General features: G+C 48.0%; 12 protein-coding genes and 1 non-coding gene across 14 annotated transcripts; 8 read left to right on the forward strand and 5 right to left on the reverse strand.

The window, feature by feature from the left end:
• Positions 1–4497: 4497 nt before the first annotated feature.
• TrAFT101_002926 (uncharacterized protein) lies at positions 4498–6324 on the forward strand. Its single transcript, XM_066126738.1, has 3 exons — positions 4498–4744; positions 4797–5680; positions 5791–6324. Exons 2-3 carry the CDS (start codon positions 4915–4917, stop codon positions 6210–6212), a joined length of 1188 nt encoding a protein of 395 aa, XP_065982845.1. The 5' UTR covers positions 4498–4744; positions 4797–4914; the 3' UTR covers positions 6213–6324.
• Positions 6325–6543: 219 nt separating this feature from the next.
• TrAFT101_002927 lies at positions 6544–6617 on the reverse strand. The gene has a single exon. It is a non-coding gene; the product is annotated as a tRNA-Asn (tRNA).
• A 587-nt stretch (positions 6618–7204) lies between these two features.
• TrAFT101_002928 (uncharacterized protein) lies at positions 7205–8365 on the forward strand (the record flags this gene model as incomplete). The annotated part of the gene is made up of 2 exons (XM_066126739.1): positions 7205–7243; positions 8138–8365. The coding sequence occupies 2 exons, from the start codon at positions 7205–7207 to the stop codon at positions 8363–8365; spliced, it is 267 nt and encodes an 88-aa protein (XP_065982846.1).
• A 427-nt stretch (positions 8366–8792) lies between these two features.
• On the forward strand, positions 8793–11185 carry TrAFT101_002929 (uncharacterized protein). Its single transcript, XM_024899317.2, has 3 exons — positions 8793–9587; positions 9655–9804; positions 9907–11185. The coding sequence occupies exons 1-3, from the start codon at positions 9559–9561 to the stop codon at positions 10718–10720; spliced, it is 993 nt and encodes a 330-aa protein (XP_024764047.1). The 5' UTR covers positions 8793–9558; the 3' UTR covers positions 10721–11185.
• TrAFT101_002930 (uncharacterized protein) lies at positions 11164–12083 on the reverse strand (the record flags this gene model as incomplete). The annotated part of the gene is made up of 2 exons (XM_066126740.1): positions 11164–11434; positions 11500–12083. The coding sequence occupies 2 exons, from the start codon at positions 12081–12083 to the stop codon at positions 11164–11166; spliced, it is 855 nt and encodes a 284-aa protein (XP_065982847.1).
• A 2522-nt stretch (positions 12084–14605) lies between these two features.
• On the forward strand, positions 14606–14886 carry TrAFT101_002931 (uncharacterized protein; the record flags this gene model as incomplete). Its single annotated transcript, XM_066126741.1, has 2 exons — positions 14606–14779; positions 14857–14886. The coding sequence occupies 2 exons, from the start codon at positions 14606–14608 to the stop codon at positions 14884–14886; spliced, it is 204 nt and encodes a 67-aa protein (XP_065982848.1).
• Positions 14887–15523: 637 nt separating this feature from the next.
• TrAFT101_002932 (uncharacterized protein) lies at positions 15524–16291 on the reverse strand. The gene is made up of 4 exons (XM_066126742.1): positions 16156–16291; positions 16034–16065; positions 15812–15876; positions 15524–15722 (listed from the first exon to the last, which is right to left on the reverse strand). The coding sequence occupies exons 1-4, from the start codon at positions 16239–16241 to the stop codon at positions 15654–15656; spliced, it is 252 nt and encodes an 83-aa protein (XP_065982849.1). The 5' UTR covers positions 16242–16291; the 3' UTR covers positions 15524–15653.
• On the forward strand, positions 16203–19152 carry TrAFT101_002933 (uncharacterized protein). 2 transcript variants are annotated; one of them, XM_024899307.2, is made up of 5 exons: positions 16203–16428; positions 16508–17141; positions 17226–17780; positions 17852–18123; positions 18199–18771. In XM_024899307.2, exons 1-5 carry the CDS (start codon positions 16392–16394, stop codon positions 18687–18689), a joined length of 1989 nt encoding a protein of 662 aa, XP_024764049.2. In that variant the 5' UTR covers positions 16203–16391; the 3' UTR covers positions 18690–18771. The 2 variants fall into 2 exon arrangements, with proteins under 2 accessions (XP_024764049.2, XP_065982850.1); XM_066126743.1 differs by having other exon boundaries at positions 16415–17141; positions 18199–19152.
• Positions 19153–19200: 48 nt separating this feature from the next.
• PAM16 (mitochondrial import inner membrane translocase subunit TIM16) lies at positions 19201–19786 on the reverse strand (the record flags this gene model as incomplete). Its single annotated transcript, XM_024904980.2, has 2 exons — positions 19201–19623; positions 19784–19786. The coding sequence occupies 2 exons, from the start codon at positions 19784–19786 to the stop codon at positions 19201–19203; spliced, it is 426 nt and encodes a 141-aa protein (XP_024764050.1).
• Positions 19787–20642: 856 nt separating this feature from the next.
• Positions 20643–22141, forward strand: TrAFT101_002935 (uncharacterized protein; the record flags this gene model as incomplete). The annotated part of the gene is made up of 3 exons (XM_024899357.2): positions 20643–20853; positions 20961–21212; positions 21279–22141. 3 exons carry the CDS (start codon positions 20643–20645, stop codon positions 22139–22141), a joined length of 1326 nt encoding a protein of 441 aa, XP_024764051.2.
• A 341-nt stretch (positions 22142–22482) lies between these two features.
• On the forward strand, positions 22483–22875 carry TrAFT101_002936 (uncharacterized protein; the record flags this gene model as incomplete). Its single annotated transcript, XM_066126744.1, has 1 exon — positions 22483–22875. One exon carries the CDS (start codon positions 22483–22485, stop codon positions 22873–22875), a length of 393 nt encoding a protein of 130 aa, XP_065982851.1.
• A 333-nt stretch (positions 22876–23208) lies between these two features.
• On the reverse strand, positions 23209–24659 carry TrAFT101_002937 (60S ribosomal protein eL13). Its single transcript, XM_024907636.2, has 5 exons — positions 24579–24659; positions 24466–24499; positions 24334–24380; positions 24061–24219; positions 23209–23908 (listed from the first exon to the last, which is right to left on the reverse strand). The coding sequence occupies exons 1-5, from the start codon at positions 24579–24581 to the stop codon at positions 23513–23515; spliced, it is 639 nt and encodes a 212-aa protein (XP_024764052.1). The 5' UTR covers positions 24582–24659; the 3' UTR covers positions 23209–23512.
• A 1033-nt stretch (positions 24660–25692) lies between these two features.
• Positions 25693–27096, forward strand: TrAFT101_002938 (uncharacterized protein). The gene is made up of 2 exons (XM_024906107.2): positions 25693–26135; positions 26241–27096. Exons 1-2 carry the CDS (start codon positions 25856–25858, stop codon positions 26723–26725), a joined length of 765 nt encoding a protein of 254 aa, XP_024764053.1. The 5' UTR covers positions 25693–25855; the 3' UTR covers positions 26726–27096.
• The last annotated feature ends 284 nt before the right edge of the window (positions 27097–27380 follow it).

The following is a 27380-nucleotide window of genomic DNA, read 5'->3' on the forward strand; positions in this document are numbered from 1 at the left end:
AGTACGTGGCACTGGTATCATGTAATAACGTGGCCCGGCACTCTTCCCCGAGCCGTGGTAGGTATACTATGTTCTATGCTGTATCTCGATGCTCCATATACAAAAATTTCAATGTCTTCTCTATATCTTGGTCGTCGTGCATAAAGCTTTATATGGCTTGGTGGCCATGAGGTCCCCAGGACAGCCCCGCGGGCTGGCACAGTCTCTGGGAGGGGAAAGCATGGCGCCCGCAGCGTCATATTTCCCTGAACCGCTGGCGAAGCTTGGTGTTGGCGCGCCGGCCCACTAGCCATAGGTTGAAGCCAATGTTTGCACATCATTCCGATAGAAGCTCGTGGGGATGGCGTGACTTTGATGCAACTGCTGAGTGGCTGTTATAGACCGAAATTCTGACCAAAAAGTATCTTCTTGAAATTCTCGAGTCCTCTGAGCCCCATCCCAATCAACTTTAGGTGTCAGTTTGTTGAGCTTCTTCTCCTCTTCAGGTAGATGAGCCTATGGAGAGTACAAGCAGTGTGACTTGGCAGTGCGGCATAGTCCTGGCGCTAGGTGGTACCGAGGGAATGGGTCTGGTGCATTGCAGCGAATTATACTCCGTAGTTGATACTGTTCGGCCGACGGCGGGCTTTCCAGAACCGCTTGGCTGCCGAGCCAGAGGGCTTGACTTGGCGCGGGCTGGCGCGGTTTAGTTTCATTATTCCGTCCGTCGGCGAATTTTTGCAATTTCTTTGTCTTAGTCTTGCTGACTTTAGAAGTGCGCAAGTGCGGTGGATTCGCTTGTTCGGCGCAGAATCCGTGATGAAGAACGAGAGGATGCTCGCGCAGTTGGCCGAGAATGCTACTCGTATAAGGCACGAACCTGCTTCTACTGCTTACTATAGGTACCTATGTATTACTTACGGAGCTCAATCTCCTCTGCAACTTCCATGCATTCGCCTCTTCTAGAAGCGCGCCTTCCTACCGCATTACTTCCGCATCTAGCATGGCAACTCACAGAAGGAACGCCTCCATGCAAGTAGTGCCTACCATTCAAGCAGCTTCCCTGCGGCAGGTGCCATCACCGCAGATGGAATGCACATACATGGACTTCATAGATACGACATGTGTACCTAAAAGTACTACCTGATGCTCTCTACTGCCACTAGTACCTACATGTTATTTGATTTGCGATTAGCAGCCCTCGAGCTTGCAGTTTGCCGCCAACTACTAGCAATAATGCAGTAGCTGCAGTCGCCGCTTTTGCTGCTTTCTAGCTCGTCTCGCCATAAGGTGCAAGCCGGGACAAAAGTTTGCTCATCCGCAGACCAACCCAACTTCCGGCTAACGCAGCCCTTGGAATTTATATTCTCTCTCTTCGACATATAAGGTACCTATCTATGCATTGCAATATCTCACGCTGCCGACCTATCCAAGAAAGACAAAGACAAGGATGGAATCCTGTCTGTTCTTAGATCGCCGTGATGCGACAGCATAGCATTCATTAAACGGCATAAGGATGCCCTACTAAAACAGCCTAGCGATCTATCACATCTGAGCATCTTTTTTCTCACTGGTTCCACATCTTGACAGCTTTGTGGCCCCCATTCTGCTACCGGTAGGCGTATTCCTTCACTGCTAAGAATATCTTGAGGCCGGCTTTGACGCTTTTGCCCCGACCCGACGGAAAGGAACGCTAGACAGCGCCTTTGTTTAGCTACTGATCCACCCTAATATTGGCCAGCATTGACAATTTTACAGCTCCACAGTGGCACCAAGCTAGAGATACTTGTTGACATGGATACGAACAGATTTACGAGTATTGTGCGAAGTATATACGGAGGCAGCTACGGTTCCTCTCCTTCCTCTTAGTACAAAGCCATGTCTTCGTCTCTTCCATATTAGTCAGGCATGCCAACGCAATGTTTTCCATTTGCGTGTTAGAGAGTGGATGGCGGAACATGGCAGCAACGTGGCAGAGACTGCATGCATGTAAAGCGCTCATACCTATTTCGGGTGGCTTTGCTATGCAAGCCTCCAGCAGGGATTCATTCGATTTGATGGCTGCTCAGCCCAGGCCAACCTGCAGAGAATTATTATAGTAGAGCCATATTCTAACTAATACTCTCGTTCTTTGTAGGTGTCGGTATTAACATGTGATTACCCTATCGAGCATATTCTCCGCCGGCTCTAGTGGAATGTCAGTGTCTGTCTATAAGCCCTCCCACGATACTGTGAGGCTTGCTTCACTGTCATGAGCCAGAAACAGCTCAGTATATCACACTTGTGATGGAACGCGTGCGTGCGTGCGCTTTGCTTCTCAGACGGAAAAAATTCTTGAGTTACTTCGTATTCCTGCAGAGTTGTTTGCTACTGGCAACTCCAACTGCTTCATTAGTCGTCGGTTATTTCGCCGGATCAAGATTAGGAGAGTAGGCCATCTGGGGCGAGGTTGCAATCTATTCCGACGACTTGTCCTTTCCAGGCTCCTCTTGTGAGGTTTTTTGCCCCTTGTCACCCAAGATTCGTACGCACCAATATTGCCTGTTGGGTCAAGACTTTGCGTCTGAGCGAATTGGCGGATATCATCCAGCCGCTATGCGGTCCGAACATTGCCCTGTCTGACGACAGGTGCATGGAGAATATATCACGCGTACTCAGCTTACTAACCACTTTAAATGATTTATTCTTTGCTTTCGATTCCTATCTTGCGTCTCTATAGGTGGCAGTTAGATAATTGAGAGATGGAATCCTGGAAATGGATCTATAATCAAGTCATCAGTGGTAAGTTTTCCGACTATGCCATGGAAAGAAGTAGAGGACATTCATCTTATGTAGGCCTTGAGCGTGAAACGATGTCAAAACCGTTCGCAATCATACTAATAATGTCCGTGGGCGCACGGGTTATCGCCGAACCATACTATCGGAACAGGCCAAGTCTGTCCCCCGACCCAACATAGTGGCACCTAGTAATTGCCTTGCTTTGAAGAAACACTTGGGCCAGCATCATTTCTAGGCAACAGTTCTATATAGAGAGAAGGACAAAGAAAACGAAGAACGTTCGTGGCTTATGCAGGAGCTGATAACGAATTACAGTGTCTACCAATAGGTTCGATAAACTTGCTCTTGTGGCCAATACGACCGCGAGCAAGAATAGTAGGCCAAATACTGGCCTATAAGAGGGGAGGGAGAATAACCAATGCTAAAACAAGGTAGCCGAGAACCGCAACCTATAGTGAACTCACTATACGTGTAACAATTGTCTCTATTATAAGGCTCGGTATATATAGATGACCACACTCATAGTTATAATTATATCAATATATACTATGATGAAATTTAGTATCAGTACGAACTACTTCACATCATAGTAAGCTCGATGCCTTGAAAAAGAATGACATCTACGTTGAGCAGAATAGGCCAGCGTCGAAGGTGGGGTCGTGAGAGTCTATCAACTATTGCCTAAGCAATATTCCGCAATATGGGATTGCATGGCCGCGCTGTATAAACAGAAAATCAAAATAATACTTTTGCAAAGATATTATAAAGGTCTGAAGAGAGCTAAGTGGCTCCCAGAAGAGAATGCTAACTATTGAAGTGCTAGTGTGCAGTTTCTTTTGCAGAAACAAGCTCTACGAGCATTAAAGTCAAATATGGACGCGCGGTCGGATCAGTAGCTATAACACAACTACAGCTTCAAGTACTAGGGTATATTTTCAGCTTACTTCATTAATCACAAAAAAGCCGTTGGCTTCAGAGTCATAAACTAGACTGGAGTGATCCCTCTAGGGTAGCATGAACTGCCTGGTAAACTTGGGTTGCATTAAACTCTCAATGATAGTACTGGAAGAGATGTTAGGAAGTAAACAATTGAGTCTTTTACTAGACATTTTTCTTGCAAGATGCGATGGTTTTATTGAGGTAGTAGTACATGGACACAAGCTTATATCATGGAAGCTATGATGCATACACGCACCTATCAATCAGTAAAGCTTGTTACTCCACACTGGATCCAGAAAAATTAAAAACAAAACCAGACGTTTCTACACTCAAGATCTCTTTAAAGACATTGCCATAAATTCACAAGGATCTATAAAGAGCATCTTCAGTCAAAATACAATCGTTAACCTTGTACTAGAAAGAAAGGCTGTCGAATCTATCATATTTCCTCTTCAAGTCTAGAGGTTCTTCTGTTTCGCCTCGGGGAAGGAATCTTCATCAACTTCATTTTCCAAGATCAAAATCCTTAGCGTGCTTGCTAATATCATGGTAAGCCAAAAAAAATCAAGTCTCTCCATCTACAGGCTGTTGCCACAATGCCACTTTTGTCCCGTCACTCTTTGGGTTAATACGAGTCATGGCATTCGCTGCATCGGGCCATTAAGTCCCGCGAGGAGGAGAAGCCAGTCTTAGCCCCTCCATCTCCATCAAGATGATTTTATCCGGAAGATGGAGTCGTGCCGTAATGGGCGATCGCAAGACCCTTGCAAATCCATATCTCGAGTATGGATGCACTTCATTCAGATGCACAGCCGCGAATAGCTGCCGATACGCTAGCAGACGCTGGCATTTAAACGAACCCCACCGGAGTTGCAGCGCTTGGGGGGAACTCATCACACAGCGGCCTTCGTTGAATGGTGCTGCTCCTGCGTCGATTCGATGAAGCTCCACGAGCTACGGACATGTCCTCCGCACATTACAGACTGAGAACTGCGGGGGAACGACTTTTTGTCGCATCACTAGTTGTGGGACTATCTCAGCAATTGATGTAATTGGCAACGTACATATTTCGTAATGATTAGCAAGTTAAAGATAAGTAGTTTGTATGTTGTCATATATTGAGGCTTGTGTCGCCCGAACATTTGCGGCTTCATTTTCGTCTCTCTCTCACAGCGACGTCCTGAGCATACCTCGAAGTCCGACGAATAACGAGTAAAGATGGCGAGACTTCCCTTTCACGCAGACCATATCGGCTCTCTGATTCGCCCCGACTCTGTGTCTGAAGCCCAACAGCGGTTCGACGAGGGTAAAGCCTCCGCAGAGGAGCTCCTTCAAGTCCAGCAATCAGTCATCAAAGAGATCGTCAAAAAACAGCAGTTAAACGGAATAAGAGCTCTGTCCTCTGGCGAATTCGACCGCAAATACTACTTTTCAGGATTCTTCGAGAAGCTCACGGGCTTCCGTGAAGTCAGCCCCGTGCCATGGGAGCTCACGAGGCTCTCCGCGCCGCCCATCGCCGCGCTTAAGAAAACCGGACAGCAGTATCCCATGGCCGCCATCTGCGAAGGCAAAATCCGCTACGAGAGCAGCCCGTATCTTGAAAACTGGCGCCTGCTGCGCGATACTGTACCGCAGGAGCAATGGGCTGAGTGTAAATTCACGATGCCCCCGGCCTGTTATTTTCACTTGAGGCTGGCTCCGGGCAAATGCTACAGCCCTGAAGCGTATTCTTGCGACGAGGACTTCTTTGCGGACTTGGCAGTAGCGTACCAGAAGGAGATTAAGACCTTGTACGATGAGGGCCTGCGTAATCTGCAGATCGATGACCCGACGTTGGCATATTTCTGCTCGGATGAGATGCGAGAGTCGTTGCGGAACGAGGGATCAGATCCGGACAAGCTGTTTGATTTATACCTAAAGGCTCACAATGATTGTATTGCAAATCGCCCTGAAGGTCTCCATGTTGGGCTTCATATCTGCCGAGGTGAGTTGTGATACTAGTCCCCCCCCCTCCCCACTCAGCCTGGTATATCGGTTTCTGGGTGAAGGAATAGCGGTTTTGACCCATTCTAACCTTTGCGTGTTTTCCAATAGGCAACTTTTCCAAGTCGCTTCATTTCAGTGAAGGTTCGTATGAGAAGATCGCCGAACGCTTCTTTACCGCCCTCAACTACGATACATTCTTCCTCGAATATGACAACGCCAGGTCCGGCGGCTTCGAGCCTCTGCGCTTCCTCCCCAAGGGCAAAAACGTCGTCCTTGGTGTAGTCACAACTAAAGATCCCGAGCTTGAAGATCCCCAGGAGATTAAGCGGCGAGTCCTGGAGGCCGCAAAGATTATTGCAGACGGCCAACAACGCAGCGTCGAGGAGGTTATGGAGAACATTGGTATCAGCCCGCAATGCGGATTTGCCAGTGTGGCTATTGGCGCGGAGGGGATGACAGAGGAGAAAATGTTTGTAAAGCTGAGGCTAGTTAGGGATATTGCGAGGGAGCTATGGCCAGATCGGCCATGATATGAGATGAGAGCGAAATAGTACATCTTGTTCAGGGCTTGTGGCAGCAGGCCCAGCAATTACTGTAGAAAAGTAGACTCTTATTTAATTGATCCACGAGGAAGCATTGCATATATATTTTTTCAATTTTATGTGTACATTTTTCGTAGCGATTGTATTGACTCCATCAAGTGGACTGCTGGTTTAGCTCGTTAGATCTCCAGGAAGAGTATGCAACAAAACATGTTCATAATGACGAATCGAAATCAACAAGCCCTACTTGACCAAAGAACGAAAACGAAAAAAAAAAAAAAAGAATACAAACGGAAGGGAAAATGGCAAAAATATAAGACTCCTCCGGGAAGGCTCGAACTTCCAACCTCCTGATTAACAGTCAGACGCGCTAGCCAATTGCGCCACAGAGGATCTCTTGAATTATGATTGTTGACTCGTAATTTAGCTTAATATTCTCTTCTCCATATCATCTGTTTGGAAGCGGTGATGGTTCCCTCTCGGTCCTCCTCAGAACCTATCTAAAACAGTATTAAGCAAACATCAATGCCTGTTGCAATTTATGACAAAGATGCCCTTTCATTGTTTGAAGTTTGCCAGAATCCCCGATCTGATAAAACCCGCTAGTTGAAAAATATGTTCTAAGATCATGAGCTGTAGGTGATATACTATAGTTATCATAGGTGTCAAGACATACCGCAAAATTTGGCTGTCCTAAATCAGGGGACATATCAGGGCTATATCTCTGTCTCCAGCACAATATGTTCTATTCATACCACGAAGATTACAAATCAACATTAAAGAGCAGTGCGACAAATGATTATAATCATAAATACAGGACCAGATGACTATTCTTGCCAGCAACGCTTCATCAATGACAATGTATCTTCTCTCGAATACAAGTACCACAGCAAAGACAAATTTGCTGATCATTATGAGGCCAGCATAGACGAACTCAACTATCGTTCATCATACTTTTTCTGATGACTATTTATCCCCTGATGGCTATGCTTGCGAGAGCAAGTAGAAGGTTTTCGGTTGTGAACCTATTAGAGGCATAAAAAGTTCGCCAAAGGGAAAAGCTTCTTCTCCCACTTAGGATGACAATCGAAAAAGGGAGAAGAACGAAACTTAACTTCAACTCTCACCTGACGTGACTGATTTTTTTTTTTTTTTTTTTTTTTTGCTTTGCGTTTGTGCGGGAACTTTGAAGAAGCCTCCTCTGGTATTACTAGGCGAACCTCCCAAACACCAGACACATATATAAAAGGCACAACCCAGCAACACACCGCCCCGACTAATAACGCAACAACACATCTTTGCCTAGAGCTTCAAAATGAAGAAAAACCCCGAGAAGCAGATCTCTCGCGAAACTGCGAAACATATATCCATGGTCAAAAAGCCACGAGAAAAGACCAGCATACAAACCGAAGCAGCCCTTTTCGCATCGACATCCATTCTACGCTTTCATGGCCAATTGGTTATCCAGCCCAGGGAGGCAACTATTTTAAAAGCGATAGAAATGTTTCATTATTACTGGCATCGTTCCTTTATCAAGTGACTGACTATTGGCTGTCGTTGCCATCGTCCCTGACTGACTGTCTATCATTCTTGAGTCTATCTCGCTGAGGCAATGTCTGCCAATAAATGATCAAGTTGATGCAGATGAGTTAGTTTATTTCAATGAGTCGGTCATTCCTCCTCTTCCACCGTCTTAAATGCGCGGCAATGCTTCCTCTTGCGCAACTTCTTCAGCTCTCTTTCAATACCTTCCATCTTCTCTGTCATGAGGGACTTGCTGTTTGACCAACTTCCTGGTTGATGTTTGCTTGGTCGTTCTGTCTTTCTTCCAACCATTTGATATAATGCGCCAGATGATCTGCACATTGCCGTATTTTTGTTCTTGCAATTGATCCTTCAACAAAGTTCGACAGATAGCCTTCTATACTGATGGTGCTGCTCATATTCGAGAGAGTGAACAGGATCCTGTTCACCAGGTTTCCCCCAAAGAGCTACAATACCAATCTCGTGATCCTCCTCTTCGTCGGAAAAAGGTCAAGCTAACTGCCGCGGTTGCATATAAAGCTACAGAAAGCAATGAGTGGATAGTGAAGGCTTTTACAGTACCTCCAGGAGGCAACTATTATCTTGAGGCTGAATAGGCTGGTATTGCAGGCGCTTTAGCAATTACAACATCAAAAATAAGAAACTCAATGACAAAGGCTTCGATTACTTCACACAAAGCCGTTATTTTAACCGACTGCCAGGCTGCTATTCATCGGCTTCAATTCCGAGGCGCGGCGAACAGCAAAAAGCGATATAAAGGTCTACGATCGGGAACTTATCCACATCGGTCTACAGCCTGACGATGAAGAGGGCTTAATATGAGTAAACTAAGGAAATTGAGGTCGGAGGTGATTGGCATTTTTGGTTGATAAAATGGGCGTCAAATGGAGTATAAACTCCATCTCCCAAAATGCTAGGTATCTATAAACTTACAAATAAGCAATATACTGCGACCTCTAGGTATTAATTCGAATTGCTAAAAATAGATTACATGTACCTTAACACTTGCATTTGAACCCAGCTCTGTTGAATGACATGTGAATGTCCCTTTATGCACATGTACCCAGCCCAGCCCAGCTTGTTCACTGCCAATCCATCTTCTTGATAGAGTCTACATGTAGGTATTCGCTGTGACCCTGCAGTCAACATTCCTCGAGTCCTCGTGTTATTTTTTACCTACGCTGCTAAAACCCCCCTACATAAATGTACTCGTGCTACTACTAATACAAACTTCACCCCCGGCTTGCTTAGGTAGACACCACGCTGCGTCATCCCCAAGAGAGTGCAATTCCAGCCGCAAGTAGCCCAGTCACGAGCACCGCCAGGCCTCGCCAATTGCGGGGAGCGCCTCTCTACACCGTCGCACCACGCCGTCAGCGCTCGCTCTCTTCCGCTTTCAGCGTCTCAGGTGCTCGCCCTGCTGCTCACACGACAGCCCAACGACCCCTGCTGAGAGGCCTAAACCTGGTCGGCCCAAGGGACATTTCAGCGCGCCGCCATCCGCCTCGCTCCAGGCTTATGGAGGCTTTGGCTCTGGCTTTGGGCTAAGCTGGGCCGAAACAAAAAGCCGCCGTTGGGCCTAACTCTTTCCTTCTCCCACCCAACCTCAGAACTCCGGCCTCGACCACTTCGCCCATTTCCACAAACTCGCTGTGGTGCACGTCGTCGTTGCGGAGGAGTAGAGACATCTTTATAAGCATATCCTCGCCTTTTTTTATTTTATATACCACAAACACTCCCCTTTTGGACGTCAAAAGGCCTTGCCGGGCCTCGTCCTCCCGCCGCAATCATGTTCGACCTCTTTGCGATGCTCTTATCGTGCGTATCGTCTGCCCCGCCAATGCCGTCACTGCTAAGCAGCGCTAACGCCCCAAGCAACGAACAGCTCTGTCGCATCCTTCCTCTTCCCCATCTTCGCCTCATACAAAGCTCTCAAGACCTCAGATCCCGCGCAGTTGATGCCATGGCTCATGTACTGGGTCGTCTTTAGCTGCTGCCTGCTTGTGGAGTCCTGGGTCTACTTCATCCTTGCGTGGTACGTCGTACAGCTGCTCCCGCCATCTTCGTCTTACGCCGCCCTGTGACCACCCCCTCCGCTTTGCTGTGTCCTCTGATATTCATGCAATTGGCCTGTCAGGGTCCCATTCTACGGCTACATCCGCCTTCTCTTCTTTTTATACCTGATTCTACCGCAAACCCAGGGCGCTCGAGTGCTCTACGAAACATACATCCATCCTTTCCTTCGCGAAAACGAATCGCAGATCGACGAGTTCATCGCCAGCGCCCATGAGCGTCTCAAGGCGGCTGGCATCGACTACTTCCGAAAGGCCATTGACTACCTGAGAGTACATGTCCTTGGCCTACCTCCAAGCGAGCCCGAGCCTCCCGCTCCGCCCGCCTACCAGAGCTATACACAATCGCTCCTCGCTCGGTTTAACATCCCGGCAGCGGCGAGGCCTTCTGCTCCTAGCAATGTAGGCTCCGACCTCTTCGGCCTGTTGGCTGGTGCCGTGGCCGCGGCAACCGGTTCAGGGGCGCGAAACGAGGCTGGCGATATTTCGTCAGCATCGGTAGTCCCATCCCATATACAAGACTCGAATGAGAAGATGACCTACATCGCATCTCAACGAGACAAGCTCAACGTCCTCCTCACCGCCCTTGATCGGGAAGCAGCGCAGCTTCAGCGAAGCGGCGGACAGACGCAGTCTCGATCCCGCTCGAGGCACATGGAAAGCGATGAAGACGTCACGCAGAGACCGCCTAGTGGGCTCAGTGGATGGAGCGGACTGAGCAAGAGCCGCAGCGAGACGGACTTCGAGAAGATCGATGCCGAGAGCGGGGCCGAAGATGAGTCCAATCTCCGGCGCCGTCATGCCGGGGGCGACGACGCAGGCGGCTCGTGGATGCCCTGGGGTCGCAGCGGGGGTACGAGCTCGGGGCAAGATGACTAGGAGGAACTGGAGCGGCGGAGGAAATGGCTGATATGCGAGTATGGACAAAACGCGTAGACAAACCTCTTGTCACCGTTCATGTCGCGGGAAGCTACGCATGGATCCTGCTGATAGAGATGGAGGCCCCTGGCGCTCTTTGGGATATTATGTCATTATATATCGAGGGGAGTGAAAGATCCCTTCGTGCAAATGGGCGCTGGCCATCTGCCCTTCCCTTTTGTACACCCGGGCCCATGAATCTGACCAAAATGCCTGCTCCTTGGCATCAAACAGAAATCGTCTCCAAATATTGTACAAGTCCACCCGCACCATAGTTTTCATAACCATGTCAAGATCCTCTTTTTAACAGCGGTTTTCCGTGATTTTCCGCATCGTAAACTCTCCCCAAGCCCAGATCATCGTAATATCCGCTCAGCGCCATAAGATCAAACCGGAGGTAGCCTTTATTTGCTGACCTTGTAAGGGTACTGTACGTCGACGTCGCCCTTTCTATACCATTGCAATCGCTTCTTCTTGGTTGTGACGTGCTCAACCCACACTTCCTCCATGTAGTTCTTCTTGAACCATCGTACAAAGTGAGGGTCCCACAGTTCCGAGGCAATGCCCAAGTCCTTGCAGCATCGCATCAAGGCATTGGACTTGCATCCTTCGACGGCGGAGGGTAGCTGTTCGGGGGAGAAGTATGAGTTTTCGCCCTGAGCTTGTGAGACAAATCTGGCATGGCAGTTAGCAGGCGCTCAAATGGCGTACAAGCAACAGCGATTTCGCAGGGGTCTTACCGGCCGCCCACAATGAGGGCATACTCCCGGGTCACAATCGTGTCGCTAACAATTGCCTCTCCCTTGGGAATCAAGCCCCATCCCATGGGACCAAAGGCCTCGTTTAATCTCCTCCTGTACTTGATCTCTGGCAGATAGATGACGCCGTCGGGCTTGACCTCGATGTCCTTCTCCTCGACCGGCTGCAAGAGGGATTTGAATTGCTTCTCTGTTACCGGTTTCGCTGAAATGCCGTAGAAGCTCTTCGTCCAGTCCACGGTGGCTGCATCCAGTACTTCGCCATCCTCTTCCTTTGCATCCTCAAACACAATGCTCTTGGGCTGATAGACGACATCCTCGTATGTTATAGAGGCCGCCATCGCCGGCTTTGCCGCTTTAGCCGCCGGTTTGGCATATCTTGGTGAACTGCTGTTTGTTGATGTGGAAGTGGAAGCTTTTGCGGGAGGTGTTGATGTAGCTGCTTGTTCTGTCGTTGACGTAGCTGTCTCTGCAGAGTAGAGGCGGGCTGACGGCTGGATTGGTCGGAAGGATCGGCTGGCGAGCTGCCTAGAAGCCGCTGAAAAAGCTCTACGAGAAGGAAACATGTTGTGCAGTACAGAAAATGACGGTCTGGGAGCTTGTTGTCGAAATGGTTAGAATTCACGGTATCCAGAAGTTTTCATAGACATGTCAGTGAGAGGCCCCGGCAAAAGAAAATTCCGCCGCCGCGAGGCTAGTGTCCTTCCGATTGCACCTCTTTACGTGCAAGGTACACGCATTTATGTGAATGATGTAAGATTGATTTGTATAGTAAATTACTTCTCAGTGAAAGAGGTTTATTTCTCAAATTAGTAATTTTGATAGATCTATTTAGACCATCGACTTATAGCCTTGTGTTTTTTTACGTGCAGCAGCAAGGGCCAGAAGGTATTGAATAAGTTTTCTCCTTCTTTCATCGCTAGAGCTGGCAGCCTTCAAACAAGATCCCCATTGTTGGCTAGCCGGGAGTAATTTATCGAATATTCGAAGAACGAATAGATTCTTGAAGACTTTGTTAGTTACCTTGGATGACTTTCCCCACGTTAAGAAAAAAAAAAGCCACTCACGCTTTTGCTCTCGAGGAGCTCAAGAAGAGCAAACTTGCTCTTATGGTTATGGTAGCCTCCTATAACTTCTACACATTGCGATTTCGGCGATGTGGATGGGAATTTCGCTAGCGATTTCATTTTTCCGTATAGCTTTGAAGCGAATGCGTAACAATTTTTGTTTATCGCATTGTATTCCCCCAAGTTTTCACTAATTATCTGTGCAGATTTAATAAAGTCGATCAAGCGAATTCCTGGGTTAAACTCTAAAGAGCACAGGAAATCTGAACCTGAATAGCCAGTTGCCCTCCAATCAGGCATGTCAGTCGATGACGATGCCATCACTATGCGACCATTTGAACTGCCACTGTAATTGCCCTTCAGTAATCTCATGAGCCACCATTTTGTAAGCTCGTACTTAACTGGGTGCCAGCCTAAAGTAACCTGGTCTTGGTCTTGCATTCGCTCAATAATGAGGATACACTCATCATCTAATGTATTGGTAGGTTTTATAGTGACTTTAAGAAATTCATGGAAGACGGGTGAATATTGGAAATTCTTCATGTGATTTATTTTTGTAACAACCCAGCCGGCATGGTCTGAATTCGGTCGCAGATGATTGTGAAAGTTTGTGAGCGGATATGTCTTCATCTCGCTAGGATTTAAGGCTATTATCCCACAGTCGGCTGAGCCATAAGAGTCGTTTATCTGCTCATATCTTTGCGCGGGTGAGACTACTTCACAAGGTCGACATGGTGAGTAAAGTGAACGTCTGGATTTGAGGATTTTCACATCTAACCTGAGAGAAGATTTTCTCGAGAGCTTTCTCTTCGATACATGACTTGCCTGCTATGTTTGCCATTTTTATATAGCGCACCGATATTGTCTAGGAAGATTTGGAAGATAGTTGAGACTTGCTTTATAATAGAATGAATAGAATGAATTTAGAGGTGGGGAGATAGGGCTGCGAGGAGTATATTACACGTGGTGAATTTGATCATTATGGGTTCTTTAGACTAACTTCTATATAGAGTGCAGTAAGCATATTATTTTATTTTATATATTCTATATTTTTAGTATATTTCTAATTTTACATTTATAATGAAAATCTTCTAGCTGGGTAAAGTAGTAATGTTTGAATTTAGTTGTGCTACCGTCTACTAGCAATAAGATTCATTTCTGCTACACCATCTCATTACTCTCATGGCCGACAGGGTTACAGTGAAATGTCGGTCAGGCCTTATTATCATGCACTATGCAAGAAGTCGTGGCCTGGTATCGTTACACAAGGCTCAGGCTGCAAAGGAAAAATAGATGTCACAACAATCGCGGTTTGTTCAAGGCAGCGAGAACGAAAATATGAAACAAGAAATAATATAGTCGTAAAAGATGAATGGATTGAGTAAACGTGGCAATATTGAACTGCTGCGGGTAATGCGATGCCGATTCAATGAGGAAGGATAATTCTATACAATATAAGTGATTCAAGCTTACTTTTGACATTTATTATCAACATTCAACTGTTTTCTCTTTTGTGTTAGCGCCATTTCGCTCACATTTGTCCAATGTTACTTTCAAAGACAGCTGGAGAAGAAAGTCAAAGTTCAATCGTAACAGCGAAGAACGGGCATTTTTGCAAGGCTTTCCAAATTCAAGCATGTATATTATGCCAGAGATCTGCCAGAGATAACACAAATATACGATTGTGGCCGGAATATAACTGCTTTGGGTACACATGCTTATTACTAAAGCTATGGGCGTACCCTGGTTTGAGAAACTCCAATAATATTTCTCTTCGGTGATCATCTATATGTACCTACACGTATCTACCTACATTGTACTACCACCGCCAAATGCAACAGCGACCATATCTGAATATTGATGCATTTATTTGGAATCAGTTGGACTCGCGTAGTTTCGTGCTCAAGCAAGCCCCTCAGAAAGAGGAACAGTATTTAAACAAAAAATACATAAAGCACTATGTCCTGCTTTTATTTACAAAGATTATATCTCATTCAACATTCAGCTTTTATAACCAAATCATGGCTCGCTACCAACTCGTCGGTCAAAATAAAGATATGAAGCGTATATTCAGATCTACACTTAAAATTGTTGCGTTTACGTGGATTCATGCCTATGACATATTGGAGGATGGGCAATCCGTTGATATTTGGCGCGAAAAGAAGGTTGCGGAACTGCAATTTGTATCGGTCACCGTAGGTCTAACTCATACACCTCATCAGTTCTCCCTTCTAAATTTTTTTTTTTTTTACTAAATTGGTCATATCCAGAGCACGCTTATCGCTTCAACGGTGGCGGCTAGTTTCTCCTGGCCTGCTATAGGAGAAGCGCATTGGACTGTGACTGCGTTTTGGATGAACTCTCTAACTCTAGCAATAATCTCAACTCTCATGGCTTTCCAACAGAATTCCATTTTATCAGCTAGAAAGCCATCATATGATTACTTGAATGAAAATAAGATCATGAATGCTCTAGCGCTACAGGCTCCTGTTCAGTTTTTGAGTTATAGTATTGCTACTTATTTTGTTGGGCTCTTCATATACATTATCTATCCAGTTCGGATGGGCTTCCATAATTCACTGACAAAGGTGTGTACATGTAATTTTTCTTCTCTAAAACAAAGATCGCTGCTCCTTAGGCTCTAACTTTCTGTGGATAGATAGCAATTACGTATATGGTTTTTACTTTACTTTATTTTCTTTTTTATATATTTGTCTCTGTAAGATTAGATTGCATTGCTGCTAGTGGAGCAGGTCAAAATGGTACAGGCGAGGGAGAGAGTGGACCTCAACAGCGAAATGAAGATGCCTAGAGGCGTGCATAGTTACAGGATGGAATATACGTGGAGTATACTGCAAGAATTCCAAATCAATCGATCTCACTATTGCTTCCTTATAATAGCTGTCAATACACCACTAGACTCAGAATTGGCATCGAGGCGGGCCCGCACCTAGAACTCAAACTGAATTCCTTTTCATGTATTTATATGAGCGTAGATGTTTGTAATTATTATCAGTCCATCCATTTATATACTATTGTTACATTGAAAACCCTTTTCATGCGATTCTCCTAGTTATCTTTGGTGCTGGTCCGTTCAACGTTGCCATGGCGCTTCCAACATTCCTTAAAGTCTTCCATCTATGTTTCAGTCAGTATGAGTAACCTTCACAAATTTTCACTGCCTGTGAGATGAATGAGAATTCAGCGATGCAATAAAGATTACTTGCCTCCTTTGTGCATGCTCTCCAATCCTTCTTCTCATAGTAGCAGTCTGTCATCCTCATATTTTCATCTAGTCAAGCAGCGCTCGCAAATTCCGAGTCAGCCTTCAAGGTACTCTACATGCGCCATTGATCCGCAAAATTTCCCATTTTTTCTTCTTCGTGATATCTTTAAGAAGACCAAAAAGACACCATAAAACAATAATTCGGCTTTGCATCGCAACTCACCTGCGCATCCTGTGCTGAATATCCGCTTGTCCCTGTAGTACACCAGAAAAAAAAAAGGCCGGCGGCTTAGCGTCGGGGCAACCTCTCGCAAGTTAATTTTGCGGGCTTAAGCCGTCACTCACCACTCGTCCGGCTCATCATCCTCCTCAATTGCCGCGGCCGCTGAGGCGTCTGTTGCCGGTGGCTTTTCCTTCACGTCTCCAGGCATTTCGACCGATTTTTGCGGATTATCGAACGTCGGCAAAAGGTCTTGGTGTTGCTGCAGTGGACCGGTTGATGTAAGAGAGAAGAAAAGAGCAAATATTCGGGCATTAGGTGGCGTGACTTACCAATCAAACGAATCGGGAAACCAAGCATCATGGCACCCAGCCGACTTAATATTCTGGTCCACACAGGTGAATTTCCAGTCCATTTTTTTTAAGAGCCAGATGCTGGTTCATTGAGGGATAAATAATTTTACTCACCGTGGAAAAGGCACCGGGACGACGGCGGAATCTGTCCGCCACTGCATGTATACGCTTCGCCGTCTGCTGTCCCCCAACTATGCCATCATCCCCATCAATGAAACGGCCATTTTGAAAGAGCCATGGGCACAAACATGCGCTCTTCTCGTCTTCCCAGGAGGCGCCGACCTTGGCTACTGCAGGGTGTTCAATGGCGAGGGAAATAGGCGCATCAGCGAGTTTGTCCGCCGAGGAGGGGCATATCTTGGGCTCTGCGCCGGCGGATACTATGGCAGCAGCAGATGCGAGTTTGAAGTTGGCAACAAATCCTTGGAGGTAGTTGGCAATAGAGAGCTCGGATTCTTCCCAGGAACCTGTCGCGGCGGCGCCTTCAAGGGCTTCGAATACCGGAGCGAGAAGGGGGCTCGAGCTGCTACCATCAAGGTGGAAAAGCAGGCTTTGAAGGACAAGATGCCTGGGGAATTCGCCGTATACTACAATGGCGGTGGTGTTTTTGTCAATATGAATGCAACAGCAGGGCGTAAAGTTGAGGTCTTGGCGTCATACAAGGACGATATAGACGTGGATGGTGGTGAGCAAAAGGCTGCAGTTGTTCTGTGCCATGTAGGAGAGGGCAAGGCAATTCTTAGCGGACCGCACCCAGAGTAAGTGATGCGTGGTTCACAAAAAACATTGATGAAAGAGGGATCTTGTGCTGATATTATCTTTCCTTTTTCCTCCTTTCTCAGATTTGCCCCAGCCAATCTCAATCCCCAGCCAGAAGTTCCGGGATATGGCGAGCTAGTCGATAGACTTGCCGCAGATGACAGGTCTCGAATCAGCTTTCTAAAGGCGTGTTTGTCAGAACTAGGCCTCGAAGTTGCCCAAGACGATTACACGCCTCCATCGCTGTCCGGCCTCCATCTCACCGCCATCGATAGCGGCAAGGTGACAGAGCTGCTGTGTGACTTGGGAGACGCCATCGAAAAGGAGAATGGCAACGAGTTCATCCGCGCAGAGGCAGACACTTTTCAAATTGTGGCTCAAGACGATGGTGTGGACTTGAGTGAGCTGCGAAATACTTTGCCACAGGCCGAGACTATTGATGACCCAAGCTTGGTTATCAAAAAGATTATTCCGCATGAGAATAAATTGCCCAGCGATGATCTAACACCTCGTTTCAGCCACGAGCGGTTCTATTCCAGCTTAAGACATTATAGAAAGATTGAATCCGGGGCTTATCAATGGGGTGATGTCCTATTATACGGAGATGTGGTGACGAGCACCAACACTCTCCTAGAGAAGTGCGTCCCCCCCCTTCCACTCCTGTCCATCCAGATTTCACCACAACAAGTGCTAATATGCAGAGATTCAGAAATCCAAAGATCAACACCAAGCTGCCGACAGGTTTCACCTTTACTGCCTCGACACAAGTCGCAGGACGGGGCCGAGGAACCAACGTCTGGGTCGCACCCCCAGGATCTCTTCTATTCTCCGTCATCATCAACCACCCAGCTCACCTCGCTTCTTCACGGCCCATAGTATTCATTCAGTATCTCGCAGCCGTTGCCATTGTCGAAGCCATTCGCTCCTATGATACGGGCTATGAGAATATGCCGGTCAAGCTGAAGTGGCCCAATGATATATGTAAGTTATTCAAACATCCATGAGGCGCCAAAGATACTACTGCTGTGTTTCCCGGTAACTGACACAATGTAACAGATGCTCTTGATCCCACAAAGCCAGCATCTCCCCCATCTTACGTCAAAATCGGCGGCATTCTATCTCAATGCAGCTATTTTGACGGCTCATACCAGGTCGTCCTGGGAATTGGCATCAACGCAACCAACCCTCGCCCAACAACTTCTCTTTCCGATTTGCTCCCACCCAATGTGTCGCCACTTCACTTGGAGACTCTCCTTGCCCGCATCCTCACCCGCCTAGAGTCCATCTACGAGCAATTCCGCCGCGAGGGCTTCTCCCAAGGCTTGGAGACGAGGTACTACCGCCACTGGCTACACACAGGGCAGTCCATCACGCTAGAAGCCGAGGGTGGTGTCAAGGCGCGAGTGGTGGGCATCACTCGAGACTGGGGAATGCTGCGTGTTGAGGAGACAGATTCTGAGGGACGAGGGAATGGAAAGGTGTGGAGTCTGCAAAGCGATGAGAATAGCTTCGACTATTGGAAGGGATTGGTCCGTAGAAAAACCTGAGCTAGAATCATGACAATACAATACAAACCTCACAGCAACAAACAAACAAATTAATAAAACGGAGGTTTTCATCTAATCATCAATTTACACAAGTGGTATGTTACATTGTTTTGTCGTATAGTACAAGCGTGCCGGCAGCGCGTATTTGATTTCAAATGTCAAAACGCCTTTGCTTTTTTCGTCTTCTCTTGGTCTAGACCCAATCTCTTCCCCCTTGTGGCTTCGAAGCCTCTAGATGTCCTCTCCTCCATAAACGCCGTGCCATGCCACTGTCAAGTGCCGAGTGAAGATGTGGTAATAAAAAAACAAAACAAAAAAGAAACATAGTACAAAAAAAGAAGGAGGATTATATCTCGCTTCCCCCTTAATAGATCCTTCAAAGGTCCTCTCTTTTTTTTTCTTCTCTCTCTCTCTTAGTTAGTTGATGCGAGCCTGCCACGTAAGCCCTCATCTCCTCCAAGCCGTATTATCCCGTTAGTCGAACACATCACATCGTCCGCGTCAGCCTCGCTCATTCATCCTTGTAAATCTTGGGCTTCCACCCCTCCTTTGCCTCAGCTTCCATCTCAGCCTTTTCCCGTATGGGTCCGAGCTCCGCTTCGAACCGCTCCTTTGCTCTTACAATCTTGCTCTGGAGGTAAAAGCTGCCGCCCTTCTCCGGGTTGTTTGCGTCAAACAGCCGCTTGTACCGCTCGAGCACCTCCTCGACGTTGGCTTGGCCGTTGGCGGGGGGCTTGACGTTCAAGATGCGACAGGCCTCTTCTAGGGTCATGCCCGCCGTTAGAGAAGCGCGGCCCGAGGCGCTAACGCCGGTTGCTTTGGCTTGCGCACGCTGGTATTGCGACGAGGCCTGGGCTTGTCGGTAGGCAGCCATGAACGATCGGCCGAGGATGCGAGAGCCGGTGAGGAAGGCTGTGAGGACGAATTTGTGCGCCTTTTGGGTGAGAAGAAGGGATTCAAGATTAGTAACGTTTCCCATACAAGCATCAAGCTCCGCAGCATCAACGGATATGCCCTGCCGCAATGTTTCGCATCGCAGCATGGGCTTCCGGGGCTTCGGCGAGCAAAAAAAAGAAGAGTTGCGGCATGCATACCATGGTGATCAAGAAGCCCGCTCCAACAACTCAAAGAGTGCCCTCTCGCCAAAAGACTTGTATAATCTTTGTATATCCGGCCGTGCAAGAAAGACAAGGGTGTGCGCACCGTCCCGCGGTCGAGAAAGGCAAGAATCGTCTTCAATCGTGAGTTTTCCCAATTCCGAGTTTTGCGACAGTGGCAATCGGCCGGTTCTGATGGCTTGCGATTTTTCATTTACCCGAGGATCCGCCACTGACCGAGCCGATCCCTCACCGCGGTCAGGCCGCCAGCCGCACCTCTTTTCCGTTGGCAGAGAGAAAAACCACCCCCACACGCTTGTATCGTATCCCCCCCTCCATTACTAACATCCCATCGCATACGAAATATTAGCGAGGGCATCCCCTGAGAGCCACGCAATTGCCTGCTGAGAAGCCCACTGAGCCGTTGCGTCCAGGCCCTTGCAAAGCGCTGCTCATTGGCAGGGCCTTTTTCTCATTTCATTTACACTCCCGACGCAGCATAATAAGCTAAAATACTCTCCGGCATTTCATACGCCTAATTTAGCCTGCCGTATTCCGCGTATGCTGGTTCGTTGGGCTGACCAGGTTTCTTTCTGGCTTAACTTTTTTTTTTTTTTTTGGCCAGCTTTGTTTCATGTTTGGTGGTGAGGGCCTACTTTATTAGCCTACTAATAACAAAGATAGTCGATGCAGTCGTCATCATCTTGCATGTGAACAGAATTCTCAAAAACAGCGTTGATCACCCAATAGTTGATTTCTCCTTATCCATTAGCTCCTCTATCGCATTATTTGAAAGCTCGAGACGGCCCAATAGCGTGTTGTTTAGTTTGGGAAACTAGCAAATTCGACAGCAATCATGTCGCCCAGGGAGATTGAGGACATGCTGCAGCGAGAGGGCAGTCAAGTCTCTCCTGACAAGTATGATGAGTCTACAGAAACCGCGGGCGCCACCCAGAGGCGAACTGAGTTGCTGGTGCCTGTGCTGGCAGCCTGTCGAGAAGTATGGGCCTCTGGCTCTGAGGAGATAGAGCTCATGGTCGAGAAGCTAGGCGACGGCAGCAGAGATGGTGAGTGGCTATCGAAGCCAGTATAAGAGCTTCGGGATATTCAAGCTTCAACACGAGTTTCAACAGCATAGCGGCCACCGACTGACTTGATACCTGCGTCGTTATAGTTGCCTGGCGGGTCCCTTTTGGCGACTCAAATATCTTGGAGTTCTTCCTCCGCGTCCTCGCTCGTGATGGCCTAAAACAGGGCCTGCAGATCCATATACTGCGACTGGTTGGAAACTCTTGTGCAGATACAGACGTGAATCGCGCGAGGGTCATCCAGGGAAACCACTTGGCCACCATCTTAACCCACCTGCAGGACGAGAGCCTGATACCCTTCACCATCCCCGTGCTTTTCAACATTCTTGTTGACTATGGTGAGACCGATAAACTCCTCAACCCCGTTGCGTGACGGCCAAAACAACTAACATGTCACTGCAAAGAGCCTGCACAGCTGGCCGCTTCAGAGGCCAATCTCAACCAACGCCTCATCGCTCTCTTGTGCTCCCCAAACCTTGCCAACTTCGTTGTCTTCATCCCCTATTTCTGCAAAATCCTCATCTTGCTCACTTCTCAAGAGGGCGAAACAAGCCGCGCAAGCCCGAATACCGTTGAAGTTGCCCTCAAGCTGGCCACGAGCGTGCCGTCACGAGACGACCTCGACGACTTCATATCTCTTGTCACCGTGGCGGCTGCTTACCTCTCCGATGAGAAATTCCAAGCTGCTTTAATCCAGGGCCCTCTGCTGCAGCTTTTCCTTTCCACGTTTTACCACGCGCATACTCACTTTAATATGATCCAGGTTGATGACGCCGACACGGCAGCGGCCCTGAAGAAGCTCTACGCCGCCCTCCTCAACGCTCTGGCAGACATCACGGGCAACGACCTGTTTGTTTCGTGCCATCCGTTGCAGAGCCAAGTTGCACAAACCTTTCTCGCTTGGCTTCAGAGCTCCAACCCGCAGCTGCAGACCGCGGGCTGCCTCGCTCTGGGCAATCTCTCCCGCTCTGATGAAGTTTCCACAGCTCTTGTTCAAATCCATTTCGCGCATACCCCTTTGATGAGACTCCTTTCGAACCCCGAAATCGCCGACGCGCAGCTCCTTCACTCCGCCATGTCCTTCTTGAAAAATCTGGCCATCCCAGCCCAGAACAAGCCGCTTCTCGGCAGTCTGCTGGACGTGGGCTGCATACCGAGACTGCTTAGCCTGGATACTTCCCCCCAGGTGCAGTTCACCGCCGTGTCTCTGACCCGACTGCTGGTCGTCAACTGTCCGCCCAACGTTGCCCGCGTGTGTGCCCCCTGAGCGCAGACCCGGCCAGCCCAGCGCGCGAACGCTCAAGCGTCCACGGCATTATTGCACTATACGAGCGCTCCGATGCCGAGCCCACGAGGCTTGAAGCCGCCCGGGCTGTCGCTGCCATATGTCGTGTGCTTCACTCCAACCCGGTTGCGCCTTTGTTGCCGGACTGGGAGCCTCCGGTTGTCGAAATCGAAGCAGACTCGTCCGGCGGCCCTGCAGATGCTGAAAGTCAGCGACTGGAGTACTTTTATAGCAAACATGACGTCGCTAGGGTTCTTTCGTTCTTGATCAGCCAGCAGAAATGGCCGTCTCTTCGCTCGGAAGCGTGGTTCATCTTCGCTCTCATGTGTCGGTCCAAGGAGGGCAGTCGCGTCATCATCACGCTACTTCAAATTCACAACACCATGACAGAGCTCATCAAAGCCATCACTGGGAGAGAAACTCCCCTCAGCGACGTTGGAGGTGGCGATGATATCGAGGGGGCGTTGTCTTCTGCTTCAGCTCCTGACGGCCAGATCACGTCGATGGCAGATGGTCTGGGACTCGAGCCTCAGCAGGCAGATCCTAAACAGCGGGAGAGCATGATCCGAGTGGATCGGGAGAACGCCCTGGTGATGTGCACGGAACTTCTCCGGACGTGGGGCAACCAACTACCTGGTTTGAGGCTGAGCATCCTGCAAGATCTGGTCAAGGAGGGCACGGAGATTGTGGCGGCACAAAAGGCAGCAACATTGTGAACTTGATGGAACTATGTCTACCGCAGCTAAAAGAAGAAGAGATACAGTGGATATATATATATATATGTACTAATTTAACCTTTTCTTTTTTTGGTTGTCTTGGATAAGCGTCTATATAAGAAAGAAGGGTGGGCTGTAGCAACATATAGGCGTCTATACATATATACATACATACATATATATATACCTAATGCGTCCTATACCTGGATGAACTTCTTAGTACGTTGTTCCTTTTTTTGTCAGACCATTCATAGTGCACATAGCCATTATAAAGCCAATTGAACAATGAACACGGTTTAAACCAAAAAAAAAAAAAAAAAAAAAAAAAAAAAGAAAATAGACGCAAACATTTTTTTCACGGAATTAAGAGACTACGTATGCCTTATGTGCGTATTTAAAATGCTGCCATTTGACCCTAATTTCATCTTTTTAAGTGTGTACAGGACAGGGTCGGTTGATCATGCAAATAATTCTTTGACCTGGGGACCTAAAGAGCATATAATATTCCTCCCGTACCCACGGCCCAGCACTTCCATATCAAAGCCTCGAAAACCGAACCTTTGCCACACACTTCCCGATAAGAGACGCAAAGAGCAAAAAACCCTTAAAACACCAGTTTCCCTTTTGTTGACAAAGTTTATTTCTTGGCAGTCTCGGCCTCGGCCTTGTCGCGAGCACGCTTCTCACGAGCACCCTGGTATCTGGCGTTGCTTCGGGCAACGCGCAGCTTGGTGTAGGCACCACCCTCGACGGCAGCGGGGATCTCGCTCTTCTTGATCTCAGAGACACCAGCGGAGACGTGGGCAATAGGCAGAGCGGAGGCGATGGAGGAGACCTTGTCGAGCTTGGAGACGTCGGTCTTGGTGTCACCCTTCTTGGGGGCGTTGGACTTGCGGGGGAGGAGGATGAGGCGCTCCTTGTAGGCCTTGAGGCGGGCGACGTTGGCGGCAAGGCTCTCCTCGCTCAGGTTCTGTCGGCGGAAGTCGACAGAGATACCGATGGTGGGAGCCAGGGACTTGGAGATACCGGCCTCCTGTAGGATTTGTTAGAACCAAAAAAAAATAAACCTCATCACTCGTTTTCGTCTCTTTCGGTTTTTCGATCCCATGGCCTCCAAGAGACTGGTTTGTCTTGTCCCTGCGAGGCCAGGGGACTGAAAATGGGAATGGCGCAATCAATTCGTACCTTGAGCTCGGTGAGGGTGAAACCACGACCGGCACGGACCCGTCGGTTATACTTGATGGTAGGGCATCGCACAACAGGTCGGAGCTTGTCGACGGGGCGGGGAGCCAGAGCAGCAGCCTTGGCCTGACGAGCAGTACGTCTCCGGGTCTTGCGGCCGGGCTATTCGAGAAGAAAAAATCACAAGTCAATATCTCGTATCCAAATGGTCCAACTTTTGCCTATGTCGCAACTTTTTTTTTTTTTTCAATCTTTTGGGTTTCAAGAATCGCGTACCTGGTCGAAGTGAGTGCGAACCCGTCGCTGCCAATCCTTGCGGAAGTCTGTGGGAACATGTCAGTCGCCGTTCATCATTGCTCGTATCGCCGTTTCGTCTTCTTTTTTTTTCCTAGTCGGGGAGATGCTCACGGTTGCTGATAAGGGTCTGGTTGTGCTTGATCGCCTGTTTGAAAATAAAAAGTCAGTAACTTGAATGAAATCAAGCAATCCAACATGCTCCATTGGGGGGCATCTATCCATACCATTGTGTCTGCTTGCGATCAACGTGGACTCTGATGCTCGTTGTTCGGTAGGCGTTGAGATTTCGGAGGATGAGGCTCGTCAAATTCGTCAAAGGGTTTTCGTGCCCTACCACAGATACGTACCTCGTTGGGGACATGCCCTGCCGCGCACCAAAAATGAATCTCAATCACGTGCTCCGCTTAAAAATTGTTAGCGCCTTGATGCCTTAGAGGGAACATTTTGGCGCCAGGCATCCGTTCGAAGCTATAAAGTGCCGTCGACGCTGCCACCATTTTACTTGTTTTTCTTCTTTTCTTCTTCATACTTACCTTGTTTCGAATACCCCAGTTCAAGATTCGGGGTATTCAGTTGGGAAGGCCTGCATTGCACAGCGCGGAGTCGTTCCTTGCTCCATTGTCCTTCGGGGCCATGGGAGGCGCAATTTTTGATATATCCACTCCGTTTTCATTGTGACGGCTGCTATATGCAGGCGCATGAAGAAGATGATTCCGTAGAGTAAAAAAGATGACGATGGAGTCACGGGACACATAGGCAGAACGCGTCACTGCAGAATTATTGTAGGCGCGTGTGGAAATTTTACGCCATAAGTTGAGACATCACATAAAGGAACGGGTATGTACCTTGCTCAGTAGTAACGTCTGTACGGAGTACATGCAGAGAAAGTTGCTTCCATTAGCTATTTCGCAGGGAGGTTTTGCATGATACGCAAGTTTTGATATGAAAAGACAACCATTTCAAGAGACGAGGTGGAAAACTGCATACCTAGTACAACGGTCAACTCTCCCATCCCATGAATATCAGCCAATTATACTCGCGCAGTAATTTTCCAATGTCCAATCTGCCCATTGCCACAATACAAAGCTTCATCCGCAAGTAGTCTATTAGCCTACTTTGTACGGAGTACGTATGCAGGTATCAACGAGAAGCTTAGTAGCTTATCGTCCCTAGCACCAATTCTCCTCATTCTTCTCCAAGAAGAAAAAAAAAAACAGCCCATTTCTCGATGCCCGGGATTATCCCGCACCAATCATAAGCGCCGAATTCCACTTTGCTCGGTCTTCCATGCTTTGCACCTCATTCAAAAAATCTCACGGAAACGATCCATTTCCGAGATCAGCAAAATCTCTCTTTTTCCCAAATCATCCCTCTTCCCACCAATTCCCCCTCCTTCGCCGATCCCTCTCAGACTGTTGCTCTAACCACAGTCACTGAAAGAGGCTCTTAATTTTCACGCAATCTTCTTTTACTCAATTCCTCCCCTTCGAAAGAAAAAAAAATGGCATCCCGCATGGGATCCCGGAGCGTCAAGGACGCCACCAGGTTCACCTCTACTATACCCCACGCCACATCGAAATCTGCCACTTCTGCCGCCGCCGCGCCCAGGACCATGAGAATCCCCGGCGAGACGCCCGAGCAGCGAGTAAAGCGATTGAGGCAGGCCCATCTGGCAGCGCAAAAGGCCCAGATCAGCAGGACGGACAGAGTGATTGACGCATCAAGGCGGTTTTTCGATGTGGCGCACAGGTGGACGGTGGGGGGGCTCGTCATGTTCTCAGGTGCGTTCGTTTGGAGCCTGCAGCTGGATCCCAAAGCTCAAAACATAACTCTTTGGGAATGATGAAGAGGAAAGGAAGGAAAAACTAACAGAGCGATATAATTAGTCGTCGCCGGTGTCGTCAGCGTGTACTCAGTATGGGACATGCTGCGCTACAACCGCGCCCGCCGCGCCGAATGGATAGAGGCCCAGAAGAAGTTCGAGGCCGACGAGCTCGCCACCGCCCGTATCGCCTACCTCAAGGGCGACGCCACAGAAGAGCAGATCCTTCTCGTCGAGGAGGCCAACCGAGAAGCCGAGGAGAAAGGCATCAAGCTGCCGTCCCTCCTGTCCCCGCCCGAGCACCGAACGCATTTCGAGGAGCACGTCAAGTCTGCCTTTGAGGGCGGCCAGCAGGTGACGGAGAGCAAGGGCAAGGGTATCCTGGGCTACATCTGGGGAGGCAGTGACAGCAAGAAGAACGAGGCGAGCACCACCGCTTCTAGTGCTGTTCAGTCAGCGTGGGAGCAAGAGAAAGAGAATCAGCTAAATGTCCCTGCCCTGGAAACCGGAAGCTCCTCTACGGAATCTAAGAAGAAGGGCTGGTGGTGAGCTACATATAAAGCGATAACAAAAAAAGGTGGGCGAGAGAGGGAGGGAAAACGTAAAATTATGTCATATATCACTTGGGTAAGGAGGGCAGCAGCCCGTGTATCATAACTGCATGGCTTGCACTAGATGGAGTTGGGAGTCATTTTTGTTGTATGTATTATATAAGGAGATACACCTCCCAACTACTATATCATATGCATCTGAATCTGTTGGACACGCAGAACTAACAAAGAGATGTATTGTACTTTAAGAGGAAACTAAAAAGTAAACATTTATATTTATATGTATAAGGAGAGTGTTTGCTGTTATTAAGTATGTCATGGATATGAAGGATGGTGAGTCGCTTCTCATAATGTAAAATGCCTGACCCCAATGTTTACCAATGCTGCGCCCCAAAAATAAGAATATTTATAGACTGCTATACCTAGCAATCGCTTCCTCAATAAACGCTTCTCTAGGGGTGTGCATATCGCTAACCCAACCAGAATTTCTCTTTTCTCTTTTTTTTATAACACAATGCAAATGTCGATGCGTGATATCAATGAGTGCGTCGCAAAACTTGGCCGTCCGTCAAACTCCGATAGAATGTGATGATCGCAAAGAAAACAAAGTAAAAACAAAAGAAATTATATAATGTGACCCTGGATATCACAAT

This window comes from Trichoderma asperellum, chromosome 2 (assembly GCF_020647865.1).
Source record: "Trichoderma asperellum chromosome 2, complete sequence".
Lineage (NCBI taxonomy): Eukaryota > Fungi > Ascomycota > Sordariomycetes > Hypocreales > Hypocreaceae > Trichoderma > Trichoderma asperellum.

What these genes read in the sequence shown, in the direction of transcription:
- TrAFT101_002926 (XM_066126738.1), top strand. Translation starts at nt 4,915, where the DNA reads ATGGCGAGACTTCCCTTTCACGCAGACCATATCGGCTCTCTGATTCGC. An exon ending in TGGGCTTCATATCTGCCGAG is followed by an intron (nt 5,681 to 5,790) that starts GTGAGTTGTGAT and finishes GTTTTCCAATAG; the next exon opens with GCAACTTTTCCAAGTCGCTT.
- TrAFT101_002929 (XM_024899317.2), top strand. Translation starts at nt 9,559, where the DNA reads ATGTTCGACCTCTTTGCGATGCTCTTATC. An exon ending in CTCTTTGCGATGCTCTTATC is followed by an intron (nt 9,588 to 9,654) that starts GTGCGTATCGTC and finishes AGCAACGAACAG; the next exon opens with CTCTGTCGCATCCTTCCTCT. An exon ending in GTCTACTTCATCCTTGCGTG is followed by an intron (nt 9,805 to 9,906) that starts GTACGTCGTACA and finishes TTGGCCTGTCAG; the next exon opens with GGTCCCATTCTACGGCTACA.
- TrAFT101_002932 (XM_066126742.1), bottom strand. Translation starts at nt 16,241, where the DNA reads ATGCCTGGAGACGTGAAGGAAAAGCCACCGGCAACAGACGCCTCAGCG. An exon ending in GATGATGAGCCGGACGAGTG is followed by an intron (nt 16,066 to 16,155) that starts GTGAGTGACGGC and finishes GGTGTACTACAG; the next exon opens with GGACAAGCGGATATTCAGCA. An exon ending in GGAGAGCATGCACAAAGGAG is followed by an intron (nt 15,723 to 15,811) that starts GCAAGTAATCTT and finishes ACTGAAACATAG; the next exon opens with ATGGAAGACTTTAAGGAATG.
- TrAFT101_002933 (XM_024899307.2), top strand. Translation starts at nt 16,392, where the DNA reads ATGGCACCCAGCCGACTTAATATTCTGGTCCACACAG. An exon ending in CTTAGCGGACCGCACCCAGA is followed by an intron (nt 17,142 to 17,225) that starts GTAAGTGATGCG and finishes CTCCTTTCTCAG; the next exon opens with ATTTGCCCCAGCCAATCTCA. An exon ending in ACCAACACTCTCCTAGAGAA is followed by an intron (nt 17,781 to 17,851) that starts GTGCGTCCCCCC and finishes GCAGAGATTCAG; the next exon opens with AAATCCAAAGATCAACACCA.
- TrAFT101_002937 (XM_024907636.2), bottom strand. An exon ending in TTCGCACTCACTTCGACCAG is followed by an intron (nt 24,220 to 24,333) that starts GTACGCGATTCT and finishes CTTCTCGAATAG; the next exon opens with CCCGGCCGCAAGACCCGGAG. An exon ending in TCACCCTCACCGAGCTCAAG is followed by an intron (nt 23,909 to 24,060) that starts GTACGAATTGAT and finishes CAAATCCTACAG; the next exon opens with GAGGCCGGTATCTCCAAGTC.
- TrAFT101_002938 (XM_024906107.2), top strand. Translation starts at nt 25,856, where the DNA reads ATGGCATCCCGCATGGGATCCCGGAGCGTCAAGGACGCCACCAGGTTC. An exon ending in GGGGCTCGTCATGTTCTCAG is followed by an intron (nt 26,136 to 26,240) that starts GTGCGTTCGTTT and finishes CGATATAATTAG; the next exon opens with TCGTCGCCGGTGTCGTCAGC.